General features: G+C 46.0%; 1 protein-coding gene across 7 annotated transcripts in view; it reads left to right on the top strand.

The window, feature by feature from the left end:
* Nucleotides 1-14120, top strand: part of LOC147640521 (mechanosensitive ion channel protein 2, chloroplastic-like) — a 100752-nt gene that overhangs the window by 1439 nt on the left and 85193 nt on the right. For all 7 annotated transcript variants that reach the window (XM_086781588.1, XM_086781604.1, XM_086781597.1 and 4 more), the window contains 5 exons: nt 4581-4704; nt 4821-4918; nt 5026-5139; nt 5248-5308; nt 5383-5532. In XM_086781588.1, coding sequence (XP_086637714.1) covers nt 4581-4704; nt 4821-4918; nt 5026-5139; nt 5248-5308; nt 5383-5532 — 547 coding nt within the window. The remainder of the gene's footprint in view (nt 1-4580; nt 4705-4820; nt 4919-5025; nt 5140-5247; nt 5309-5382; nt 5533-14120) is intronic.

Below are 14120 nucleotides of genomic sequence, written 5' to 3' on the forward strand. Positions count from 1 at the left end.
GGTGGAAATTGAGATCAATGGAAAGTACTCACTGTTTATTTTAGTAAGGCTTCTATTATTGTCATTTTCAAGGGGTTTCCAATCATTTTGTCAGACAGTGCCGAGCCTTTCAAACTAGAACTTGCTAGTCTATTTATCTGAGACTGCATGATTCCCACAGATGTGCTTTTCTCATTGCATGCCACCAATTGCCCTTTGTTACACTGAAAGTTTTGCAACCTTAGTATCATTTTAGTTGTGAAGCAGATTCATGTGTATGAAAAAATATATGGAGAAACACAGGAAGCCTTCTAGTTTAATTTCCAAATCAAGAACTCAATTGTTGACTGCATGTCTGATGTGTGCAGATTTTTTCTTGTGCTCCAAAGGTACTGATAACGTTTAGTTAATGCTGATCTTTGTGAACAAGTTACAACTTACAACATAGCCATGTCTCAGCAGACCTTGTAGGGGTCACCCAATTCTAGTGGTGGGCAGTATGGTGGGTTCCCACTTCTTACAGGGTCACACATTGCCGGTTGCATGGGTATCAGCCGCACCAACCCCTCCCTTACTACCAGAGCCCACACCTCTGTGGAGATTCATGGCACCCTGCTTTCCGGGGCAATTGTTGATGGTGGCTTTGGGGTAAGCCTAATGCCAGAATTCACACTCCATGCAATGGGTATCTAGGTAATGAGACCAGCCAACTTCTGTGTCTGGATGGGAGGTGACTCCCATAAGCCTAGTGGAAGGAATCCCATTCTTGCTTGACTTTGTGTGAAGTCAGGGTGACTCATTGGTCGACCGTGCTTAGAAGTACAGGTACTACACGACCAGGGCTTTGATTGTTTGTGGATTCCTGAGGAGCACGGTCCACCGGAGCTGAAATTGGAAGGTCTAGACCAAGGGATCCATGGTGCTGTTGGAGTATGCACAGGCAGAAGCATAGACAATACAAGAGAGAGAGGGAGCAAAGGAGATAGAGAGCTTGTGGACAAGATCACCTTTTATAATAGCATGAAGCTTTACAATGGCAATAACCAGGAGGGAGCAAAGGAGATAGAGAGCTTGTGGACAAGATCACCTTTTATAATAGCATGAAGCTTTACAATGGCAATAACCAGCAAGGGGAGCTATACAAAGTGCAGGGATTGAATGGAAGAAGTGAATAGAGGAGGCCTCTTTATATAGTGATGTAAAGTAGCTGGCTGACTGCACATAGAAACAAGCTGACAGCCACACGACCTACACATGGAGCAAAAAATGAATAAAACCTCATAAATAGACATTCCCCAATACACTGAGATGCACAATTTGTAACACCCCCTTTGGAGCTCATAGTGTGCAAGAGTCTAAAGAAGATAAGCTGATGAAGATGCAACCATGGACCCTCTAGTACTTCAGATACCGGAATCACCTCAGAGAAAGCACTTGCCAACCTGTTTCCTCGAAACATAATGCCACCACATTAGCAAAGAACTTTGCTTGTTTTGAATTCCCACATAAGTGTGCAGTGAACTCTAAGATAAGATGATGATCTGCCGGACACACTGCGCCGATAATCCCCCAACAGTGGACTGTGAACACATCACGTCCCAAAAGCCTTGAACGATGAACTTGGAACTCAACCAATCCACAATCTCTGCTACACCAAAGATGACTTGTCTTGCCAGATTTCTAATGCTAGGAACTCTGACTCACGGTTCCCATGCACCAGAAAATGGAGCTGCTACCAGCCCTCTCTCCCGCCCACAAGCCTTCTTTGGCCGGAAGCACATGGGAGAAACTGCATGTATACTAGAGAAGTACACCATCTTGGTCCTCCCAAGCCGGAAGCGCCCTGGGAGCCCTAGATGTGTTACAACTTACTGGAAGTATCTGTATCACTGTCGTGTGTTGTGTCTTTGCCCTTCTTCTGAGATGAAGACTTGCCCTTGGTCTTGTCCTTCTTCTTGGACAAACAATCCTTAGACAGATGTCCTCTCTTCCTACATAAGAAGCAACGACTCTGATCATCGATGTCCTCTCTTCCCACTAGGTCCCAGAGCTGCAGTGTGCAGCATGGTGGTTTCCTCTGTGTTGCTCATCCAGTGCCCCTATCAGACTAGATTGGATCATAGCTTTGGTATCTCTCTCATGTGTGGTATTTCTTGGTAAACCCCCTCCTCCATCTCTGTCTCTTATGTTTTCTCTCTCTCTCTCTCTCTCTCTCTCTCTCTCTCTCTCTCTCTTTCTCTCTCTCTCTCTCTCTCACATGGTGAACTCTCTTCTTTCTCTCTCTATCCAGAAACGGAAGTGCACCACCAACGGATACATGAGAGGTGCACGCACCGGCATTGAAGGCACTGCATTGTCACTCCGATGGGCATCGATCAAAAATAGGAGAGTTGCGGCCAGTTGATATTATGGTTATTCTTTCGATCTTTAGCTTGTGTGGAGTGCGTGTGTGAGAGCATATCTTGATACAGAGTTCTACACCCACTATTGGGCACTGATGATGTTAGTGGGGATGTCATAGTATCTAGTCCATACTATGTATAGTGGAGTTGATAGTTATATAGTCTTGTGGGTTGACTACCATGAGTATATAACATGCACGTTCCTAAAAGGTGAATTTGGGCATGTTCCTAGATTCATCTAGGTATATAATTCAGCCGTATTAGAGGACATGCAGATTTCACATTGTGAAGTTTTCGTCCGAGTTGCGACTAGTTGATATTGTGCTTATTATTTTGATCTTTAGCAGTGCATTTGCCCTATCAACTACTTATTTGATGTACTAATTCTTTCTATTTGCTACTTCCATTAGTGCTAGGCTTCATTATGGCTGAGTCTACTCTGCATCTCCGGAGGTTTGACAGAAACTCAGTATGAAGGGCTTTGTGTGAATATATGCTCTTGTGTGTGTGTGTGTGTGTGGAGTGCATCCTTCTTGAAAAGGTGTAAACCTAATCTATACCTATATCTATGACCCAGTCCTTGGCTGGACTGAATTGCCCCAACAATGAGCACTTGTGCTTGCCTTTTTATAGGCCTTGGAATGACTTATTGAACTAGCTGACTGCTGATCGGCCAGCTCCTTGACAAAGCTATTAATCTGGGGCAGAGCCGACTGATCATACTCTATGGTACATACTGGCCGACAGCCCCCTTGTCCACCACCAATCAATTGCTTGCCAAAAACAACAATTCATGCTCCAATATCTGCTCCTATTTGGTTGTTTATCTTGTTGCCTCTTCAGGACTAGCTTTGAGATCAGCCAGTGCATGTCTTGCACATGACATCCCCCTCTGCTAAACTTGATGACGGGATTCCAATCTGTGTTCTTGGATGACTGTCATCAATAAATTCTCTATTCCCGAAGTCCCCTTGTCATCCTTCCCTCTCTGGCAACCTTTTCACTAAACACCCGGCCTAGTCTCCAAATCCACTCTAACTTTGATGAAGATCTATGCATCTGTTCCATCCAGTCCCCTTTCCATTCTTGCCCTGTCCCTGAACATTATCTCTGGTCTTCTTTCATGAGTATTGAGTCTGGCACTCTCACTCCACCCCTTGGAGGATCAACCCCCCCTGGAACTGTTGCCTGAAAACCTTTCTTGGTGTGCCCCAAGTGGCACCCGACTCACAGGACTGCCATTCCCTTGGGCTTTGTGGAACACCACCAACCAACCTCCTGGGAATTCTTCCATGTCTTGTGTTCCTTGCCTTGGGCCTCGTACCTGTGCCTTTTCTTGTACCTTGGACCTGCGCATCTTCATCTGGGACTGAATCTGTGTTTAGCCTTGCTGAACTTGATGCTCTGATACCAATGTTACATGCGGAAGCTCTGGGAGTCTTCTTTCAGCCCTAAACACCTTCTGGGAACATGCTGATGCAAAACGCAAGTAGATGATAGAGAAGAGAGAGAGAGAGAGAGCTGAATATTGAGTATATTCATATGGTACAAAAAAAGGTATACAATCTTGCAGCCCTTGGCTGCCTTCTTGAAAAGGTGTAAACCTAATCTATACCTATATCTATGACCCAGTCCTTGGCTGGACTGAATGGCCCCAACAATGAGCACTTGTGCCTTTTTATAGGCCTTGGAATGACTTATTGAATTGGCCAACTGCTGGTTGGCCAGCTCTTGGACAAAAGCTATTAATCTGGCTGCAATTGACTGATCATACTCTATGGTACATGCTGGCTGACAGCCCCCTTGTACACCACCTGTCAATCGCTTGCCAAAAACAGCAACTCATGCTCCAAAATCTGCTCCTATCTGGTTCTTTATCTTGTTGCCTCTTCAGGACTAGCTCTAAGATCAGCCAGTGCATGTCTTGCACATGACATAACCATCATTGACTATGCATGTAACAATTGGGATCGTCTCAAGAAATTACAGTTATGATCTTGTAAGTCGTTCTAGTGTTTGCATTGAACAATTTTTTGAACTTTACATCCACCCAGGTCCTCATCACCACTAAACTGTATCTACTATCAGATCTGTAGCTGGACTTGTTTTTTATCATTACTTCTCCAGTTTGTGTGTAATTTGATACATCACTTTTTGTTGGGTGTCTAATATAAAGGAACTGTTTGAATGCGGGTTCAGGATATTCAAGACATTGAAAGAAAGCCAGCTTTTTTTTCAATGTGCTCCTCCTATAGCCCTCACACTATTTGCAATGTGGGGCTTTGTACCATTGGCTCGATTTGTTCGCCAAACTATCTTGCAGGTGTGTTTAATCTAGCAATCAGAAAGGCTCTATGGTCTCAATGCAATTTTTGGTGGCTGATGTCTAGTTTTAAGAGAGTTGGAGGGTATGCTAAGGAGCTGTGCTAGCTGCTACAGAAAGATGATCGTCAATGGCGAGACAGCCAGACTCGGAACATTTTGACATCGTACTTGCGGCCTTTGCTACTTTGGACTGGAGTCATATTGATCTGCAGGTATTCAAAGCAAATCTTTCAAGGAAAGAATACATTGGTGCTATGATCTCACTTCCGTTTACATGGGTTTTCCATCAACTGGAGCTTGTTTGTTTGATCCATTGTAGGGCGTTTGATCCTCTCATTTTATCAACAGAGGCGAGCCAGGCCATTAAGCAGCGCATTCTGAATTTTGTGCGCTCATTATCAACTGTACTGGCATTTGCTTACTGCTCTGCTAGGCAAGTTTGTCAAGATCCTATTTGCATCAATTGAGTCCAATTTATTCATGTTTACTAACCATTTGGATTCAACTCAAGAAGCTCACTCTCTTTTGTTTGGAAAACCAGTTTGAGTCAGCAGCTGCAAAAAGTTATGCTTGATAGGCAGGGTGCACACGATACTCGCAGTGTAAGTATGAAAAGCATCTCTTTCTGTCGAGAACAGGATGTCAAATAGTTATTGGGTTACAATCTTGTTTTCAGGTTGGTGCTGAATTTGTTGGCAATACTGTTTACACAGCAGTATGGATTGCTGCAGTATGCCTATTTATGGAGCTTCTTGGGTTTTCTACCCAGAAGTGGCTAACAGCAGGTGGCCTTGGTACTGTGTTGCTTACACTGGCAGGCCGAGAGGTTAGTTTTCAAGAACTGTGTAATCCTAACATATTGTGTTCTGCAGTCCAAAGGTCCCTCTTGTTTTATTCCCCCAAGAAATGATCCTTCAATTAGTAGGAAAAAAAGGCGTCTGCTCACCAGCGGACTACAACCTTCCAAGGAGTTAGAATGTACAAAAAGAGGGGCTTTCCCTTGGTGGCTGGCCCCTCTCCAAGGGACGTTACATTGGTGGGTGAGAGAGGAAGAGCCACACTGGGGGTTTGTAGTGTTAGGTTCATAATATAAAAGAGTACCTTTGGGCTCAATATGAGGAATCCTTGCGGTAGACACATCTACCAGGCGCGTTGGACCTCAGGGCGAGGAGTAGCTCTAGGAAGGTGTCATGTGCATCACATCTATGAGTGCCATATGGATATTAATCTTAGCATTAGCCATCGTTTGGGCAAGATCAAGAGCCGCATTTGGGCTGATGGAGAAGGTTCTTGGGCGGTCGGATAGTGGACAGGAGGGCGTGCAAGGACTAGTCCGTGTGTATAGCTTTAGTAGTGCACAATTGGCCGAGTTAGCATAGTTGGCCAACAAGCCAACCCTAATAGTCGACTAGCCTTTAGCTACTTTATAAGCCAACCCTAATAGTCGACTAGCCTTTAGCTACTTTATAAGGGTAGTCGAGGGTCATAATAGTCATTCATTCAGAGGCACTATTTTGAGGTGCATCCTTCAAGCAGTAACTTGACATCTGGATCAAAGAAGAAGGGAGTTATTGCGAGCATTGTCTATAGGAGGACTTTTAGATGAGAGCTTTGCATATGCATTAGTATTCATGCATGATTATGCATGAGCAGATCTTAGTTGATCTGTGAACATCATTGTATATATTCATTGCGATATTCAGTAGTTTAGTTCTATGGTCTTTGCTATTGTGTCTTGCAAGTCAATGTGTGATTCGCATTAATCTTTTGTAATCAGTACTGCTTAGCATTAATCTTCATTCCACATTTGTGTTTTGGTTTTAGGGTTTGCAAGAAGTGCATGCAACAAAATTAGGTTTGTGTTTTTGCGTTGGTGACGAGTTTTGTGCATGTGCGTTATGATTCGCCTCATTAATCTTGTCACGACCCTGTGTATTTGTACAACGTATCCGAACATTGGGCATGGTGGTCAGTGTGTAGGACACAAGTGTGCAGAACATTTATTAAATGTGCACACTTGGGTTCAAGAGGACTCTAGGCATTATTATTAAGTTTCCCTTTTATAACCCCATGTGGGGGGGACAAATGTTTGGAGGGGACAATGGTTTTAAAAACCTTTAAACCAAAGGGATACCTTTGGAGAGGATCGTGGCCCCTTGGAGGGGGGCGGGGGGGGGGCCGGGGGGTTACGTTATTTTTGGCGTAGGAAAAAAACTCCTCTTTTGGGAGAAGTCGGCTGCACGCTGAGGGCGCACACATGCTTTTGGAAAAGCAGCTGGCGGGCAGTCTCTAGGCGGCGCACAGTGGCTGGACTGTCTCCCTCTCTCTTGCAAAAACAGGCGGGTTGGACTCTCTCTCTCTCTCTCTCTCTCTCTCTCTCTCTCTCTCTCTCTCTTGCAAACAAGCGGACTGGATTGCGCCTCTCTCTCTCTCTCTTGCAAACTGGCAGGCTGGACTGCCCTTTCGCTCTCTCTCTTTGGTGGAAGGCGGCGCAGGACTGCTGGCAGCTGCAGGAGGTGCAGTACGGCAGGAGGCGGGACTGAACAGGGCCCACGCTTTCTCTCCCTCTCTTGGCAAACTGGAGGTACAGGCTGCAGACAGCGCACACAGGCGCACAGCCGAGGGGAGGAGGTGGAGCAGAAGAAAGCAAGTCGCTTTCTCTCTCCTGTGTGTATAGGGTGGTGTTTGAGTCTCTTTCGGGCTCGTGACTCTAGGAGGTGTTTCTCTGGCCTTTGTGAGAGGAAGGGTTTGGCAGTTCGGAGGGTGGAGCTTTTGGGCTGTTTCTAGAAGAGTTCAGGGCTGTTCCATGGCTGTGTTTTTGGCTGTGTGCATGAGCCAATGGGCTGCGTTTTCAGGGCCTCGTGGATGTACCATCTTGGCAGATTAGAGGTGCAGAACGGTGTGGTGTTTTGAGCACAGGGCTGTGTGAAACCTCTATGCTGAGAGGACCAGAGGACTGGCAGTTTGGACATGCATATGTTTCAGCCATTTATGGCTATTGTATTCGGTTGAACTCTTGTTGAATGTAAATAAAGAAATACCGAAAGGGGCGCCAAGGTTTGTCTTGGGTATGCAGAACCCGTTACCCCTATCATTGGGAACCTGAGGCTTCATGTGCAGGATTATGTTGACAGTGAAGAGTTTTATATCATGCCACTTGATGGGTGTGATGTTTTGTTGGGTATGCCATGGTGCCATAGGGTACATGAGGTGGTGGATACGTACAACTGGAAGATTACTTTGACTTATAGAGGGAAGGAGCATATTTTGGATGTAAAGCTTAAAGGGGAATTTGTTCCTATTGTATTGGCATTGGCCATTTCATCAGTAATGAAAAAGCATCTTTCCGCGTACTTGGTTTTTGTTAAGGATGCAAAAGATGATGAACCTCAATCTAATTTGTCTATGTTAGATAAAGACAGGACTGATTTCCTACGTGAGTACCAAGATTGCTTTTCCGAGTCATTGCCAAGAGAGCTTTCTCCGAAAAGGCCAAAAGATCATGCTATTGATCTTATTCCGGGGAGTATCCCACCAAATAGACCGCCATACCACGTTAGTACAGCCCAATAAGAAGAAATCATGAGCCAGGTACAGGAGTTGTTAAAAAAGGAGCTAATTTAGCCAAGCTCCTCGCCTTTTTGCTCACCTGTGCTCTTGGTATAAAAGAAAGATGGTTCTTGGCGCATGTGCATAGATTAGAGAGCGCTAAACAAGAATACCATCAAGAATCGATTCCCTATTCCAAGGATCGATGACATTTTGGATCACTTACATGGCTCAACAATCTTTAATCGGATAGACTTGAAAAGCAGGTATCACCAGATCCGCATTAGACCCGAGGATGTACATAAGACAACATTTTGGACCACCTTTGGGCTATATGAGTTCTTGGTCATGCCCTTTGGCTTGACCAATGCTCCCGCCACCTTTAACAGGATGATGGACATGATTTTTTGGCCTCATCAAGCATTTGTAGGCACATTCTTTGATGATATGATTGTGCATTCATGCTCAGAGGAGGAGCATAGGGAACATTTGGCCACAGTGCTTGAGGAACTCCGGAAGCATAGGTTGGTCATAAATGGCAAGAAGAGTGAATTTTTCTTGTAGGAAATACATTTCTTGGGGCACATCGTATCCAAAGACGGAGTCCGTATGGATCCTTCGAAGGTAGAACTAATTCTTAATTGGCCAGATTTGAGGACCGTGCATGATGTATGCAGCTTTTTGGGATTACGTTCCTACTCCAGGCGGTGCATATGATATTTTGTTGAGATTGCTTCACCCCTTCATGCTTTGACAAAGAAGGGAATTGTGTTTCAATGGGTTGATCGGAAAATTGCAGCCTTTAAGAAGCTTAAAGAAAAGCTTACTTCGGATCCCGTATTGGTACTATTGGATCTCTGAAAGGCTTTTGTTGTCCAGTGTGATGCATGTGGAGACAACATTGGGGCAGTTCTCATGCAGGAAGGACATGTGATAGCCTATGAGAGTCGCACATTGCAGGGTGCCGAGAAGCATTTGCAAGTCTATGAGAAAGAGATGTTGGCTATAATTTATGCTCTTTCTACATGGAAACACTATTTGCTTGGGGCTGATGTCACTGTGTAGACAGATCATCAGACCTTGCATGATTTCCTCACGCAAACTAAGCTTTCTGAGAAGCATATGAGATGGGCCAACTTTTTGTCTGTGTTCCACTTTCAGATTGTGCATGTGGAAGGCAAAAAGAATGTTGTGGCAGATGCTTTGTCACCCAAGCCACAGGTCTCATGCTACATATGTGTGGCTTAGAGAGATTGGGACGCTGATCTTGCCATATTGTACTTTTCACTTTCAGTTGGATCACATGGCTGATATTTTGCTGTATAGGCAGCTTTCGTTATCATTGTGATTCCGCTTGGATGTCTTCCTGTATCACCAGGATGCAATCGAGGATGCTTGCCATTTTTCAAGAGGGGGGTATGTCACGACCCTGTGTATTTGTACAGCGTATCCGAACATTGGGCATGGTGGTCAGTGTGTAGGACACAAGTGTGCAGAACATTTATTAAGTGTGCACACTTGGGGTCAAGAGGACTCTAGATATTATTATTAAGTTTACCTTTTATAACCCCACGTGGGGGGGACAAATGTTTGGAGGGGACAAAGGTTTTAAAAACCTTTAAACCAAAGGAATACCTTTGGAGAGGATCGTGGCCCCTTGGAGGGGGGGAGGGGGGGGGGTCACATTATTTTTGGTGTAGGAAAAAAACTCCTCTTTTGGGAGAAGTCGGCTGCACGCTGAGGGCACACACACGCTTTTGGAAAAGAAGCTGGCGGGCAGTCTCTAGGCGGAGCACAAGGGCTGAACAGCAGGGATTTTCCCTTTTTGCAACAGGCTGGCGCATAGGGGCTGGACTGTCTCCCTCTCTCTTGCAAAAACAGGCAGGTTGGACTCTCTCTCTCTCTCTCTCTCTCTCTCTTGCAAACAAGCGGACTGGATTGTGCTTCTCTCTCTCTCTCTTGCAAACCGGCAGGCTGGACTGCGCTCTCTCTCTCTCTCTCTTTGGTGGAAGGCGGCGCAGGACTGCTGGCAGCTGCAGGAGGTGCAGTACGGCAGGAGGCGGGACTGAACAGGGCCCACGCTTTCTCCCCCTCTCTCTCGGCAAACTGGAGGTACAGGCTGCAGACAGCGCACACAGGCGCACAGCCGAGGGGAGGAGGTGGAGCAGAAGAAAGCAAGTCGCTTTCTCTCTCCTGTGTGTATAGGGTGGTGTTTGAGTCTCTTTCGGGCTCGTGACTCTAGGAGGTGTTTCTCTGGCCTTTGTGAGAGGAAGGGTTTGGCAGTTCGGAGGGTGGAGCTTTTGGGCTGTTTCTAGAAGAGTTCAGGGCTGTTCCGTGGCTGTGTTTTTGGCTGTGTGCATGAGCCAATGGGCTGCGTTTTCAGGGCCTCGTGGATGTACCATCTTGGCAGATTAGAGGTGCAGAACGGTGTGGTGTTTTGAGCACAGCGCTGTGTGAAACCTCTATGCTGAGAGGACCAGAGGACTGGCAGTTTGGACATGCATATGTTTCAGCCATGTATGGCTTTTGTATTCAGCTGAACTCTTGTTGAATGTAAATAAAGAAATACCGAAAGGGGCGCCAAGGTTTGGGGCCAGCAGGTGTCGTGGTTTTTGTGTAGGAGCGCTCTAGCTCCCTTTTGTCTATTTTCTTTGCTGATTTACAGCTGTGTTTGGGTGACAATTAGTCTACCGCACTTTGGTTTCTACTGAAGGCCGGTTTCAAATCTAGCATGTAGCGTTAGTTTTGCATGCAGATTAGGACCTAGGTCAAGCCAAGGTAGGCAATCAGCCCATCAAGGTGTGCATTTTCTTCTCCAAGGAGACATGGCAGATATGGAACGTGTTCTCGAGTTAAAGGCCCATTCCTGTTGTTGGTTAGAGGCTTGGGAGAACACATTCAAAGAAATGTTCTCCATTATGCAAGAATTTGAGGGGCATGAAGATATACAGAAGATATACTAGTACAATTTGGTAGAATGTGAGAGATTCAACGTTGAGAAGTAGCATCGACAACTGCAGAGCACATGGTCAAAGGCCCAAATGATGTTTCAAAGAATGCTCGAGAGCTCCGAGGACAAGAAGTGGCACCGGAGATCTTCTACCCAAGTATGAGTGTAGACCGGTGGAAGATCCTGAGGAAGTAGTGATGTTGGTGGCGGTTGAGTCAGAGTTAGTATGGGTTTTCGTCTTTGAAGACCTACAATTTCCCGAGATGCAAAAGCCAAAACTCGAGGATATCCTGTATGGAAGAGGATGAGAGCAGCATGGCAACATTTCTTATGTCGGTTTCTGGAAGATCTTTGGGAGAGTCTCTCCGAATCCAGTGAGGAGGATGAGGCTATTAGTGATGCGATGGCTCTAGAGGCAGTAACTCCAAAAGTGTTTCTATTGGTGAGGAGTCTGTGTGTAGCAGAGCCAAAGCCTATCATTGGACGAGACCTGAAGACCAACAAAGGAGCATGGAGCAAGGGTGCATCATGTTCCCCAGTGCTCCAAGTTTAGCAGGTGGGGATGTCACGTGCATCACATCTTTGAGTGTCTTATGGACATTATCTCGGCAACAACAGCCACCTTTTGGGCAAGTTCAGTGGTTGCATTTGGGCTCATGTAGAAGGATCTTGGGTAGCCGGATACTCCACAACAGGGCGCCCAAGGACCAGTCTGTGTGGATAGCTTTTAGATACATTGCCTCTAGTCGTGCATAGTTGGCTTATATGGCCTAGTTGGCATAGATAGCCCAAGTGGCCTAGCAAAGAGTTGGGATTTGTGAAGCCACCTGAATGGCTTGGGTTCTACCCTCCACGTGCTTTTTTGCAAGAGGCCGATCACATAAGCATAGTCCAAAACCCCATGGGCTTGGACATTGCTAAGCCAAAGTTGGGGAGCCGTGTTCTTGATAGTTAGAAGGTCCTTACTGTTTGGGATTTAGTGAAGTATTCATATATGATTTGCTTGGGTTCAAGGGTGGTTTGACAAGGCCGATTTCATGTAATGAATATTGGATGTGATGTTTCAATGTCACATGCACCCCGCAATTGGATGCTACGTGGACATATTAGTACAGCGTAGGTGCAAGGGCCATGGGGGCTACTTGGTCCCTTGTGAGTCCCTTGGGTTCAAGGGTGGTTTGACAAGGCCGATTTCATGTAATGAATATTGGATGTGATGTTTCAATGTCACATGCACCCCGCACTTGGATGCTACGTGGACATATCAGTATAGTGTAGGTGCAAGGGCCATGGTGGCTACTTGGTCCCTTGTGAGCCTAGTCCGAGGAAAACTCGACGAGGGATCCACTTAATAGCGTCATGGTTAGGTGTACAAGTCCTATACATGGTCATAGTGAAGTGTGCATGTCCTGCGCATGATTTCCGTGCATGTCCCACACGTATTTATAACCCTCTGGGATGATGTAGAGGTGCTCCGGGCCCTTATTAAGCTTGCAGCTTGGTGTATAGGCACTAGTGTAGGTCTAGGAGTTAGTGCCTAGGAGCATGCATGTGTGAACCTATCACGGGGATGGCAACTAGCACCATTTAGAAGGAGAAGAAGGCGTGTTGAGGGCATAGGCTGTGGACAGCCTGCGGCCCCACCACGATTGGTGTATTTGCTTTATTGATAAATGTGTAGAGAACCGACTGTTGAGCTCTAAACAGCCTGTAGATGACAACTTGGAGACTTTCTTGCAATGTTTTTGGAGACGTTGCTGGCTGCCCTGGATCAATGTCAAAACCCCAAGGGATCACCTCGTAGAACGCTCCTGGTACAAGACTCGAAACCTGCAAAACAACAAAGCAACGTGAAGGGGGTGCATACCTAACTCACCTCCCAACCTTGACAGCCAAGCCCACACGTCTTGGCTGTCCCCACCGAGCCACGAGCTGAGCTAACTAGTTGGACGTGCCGACCAATCTCTACCTCGTGACGTCCCATACCACCACGAAGCTACCCTCGTGGGCCTCGAGACTGCTACCGGCCTTGGCTGCATAAAGCAGGTGCACGTCTGCACTAGATCCAGGCTCCTGACCATAGAGCTCTCACAAAGACACGTGAGACTCTATATGCCATTGACTAACCTTGGCCACCCTTTTATAGGCTCTTGGCCGGTCACTGATGTCCACACTTGGGCGCCGGCCCGTCCATACTTGGGTGCCCGCCCGTTAGTCTATCCCTAGCCCAGCTTGCCAATCAACTTGCCTAACTCCAAGCTTCCCCAAGCCTCGAAGCTAGTGTTGTGTGCGTGTAGCACACGGTAGATACACACTGTGCACATGACATACTTCCCTTTCTCTAAGAGCTCACTCCTGAGCTCACTAAAAACCCAGGGTAATCGCTCTGAAGGGTAGTCAATGTCTCCCATGTAGCGTCCTCCTCAACATGATCCTTCCACTTGATCTTGCATTTCGTGATAAGTGTATTACGCAATCGTCTTTCACGAAATCCAATGATCTTTTCTGGTTCGTGTGGAACAAATGTCATATCCTCGACATCTATGATTTCTTGAGGAGTAACTAATTGGTCTATTCCACCCAGTACTTCCTTAAGTCTACTGACATGAAATACGGAATGAACTTTCACATGAGAAGGTGAATCCAGTTCATATGCAACTAAACCAATCCGGTGTGTAATCCGAAATGGTCCACAGTATCTAGGGGATAATTTCGGAGATCGACTTGTCCGTAAAGTCTCGGAATCTTTCGGAACGCGCAAATACACCATCGTTCCTTATGAGATCTCTCTGGGTGAACGATGTCTATTAGAATAAGATCTGTCTGCGTCTTGATCACTTCTAATAGATTCCTTCGCAACTTGTAACATTTCTTGCATATCTTGAAGAAAAGATGATCTAGGTTGAAAACCATAC

This window comes from Cibotium barometz, chromosome 3 (genome assembly GCF_041138505.1).
Source record: "Cibotium barometz isolate CiBa-2024 chromosome 3, ASM4113850v1, whole genome shotgun sequence".
NCBI lineage: Eukaryota > Viridiplantae > Streptophyta > Polypodiopsida > Cyatheales > Cibotiaceae > Cibotium > Cibotium barometz.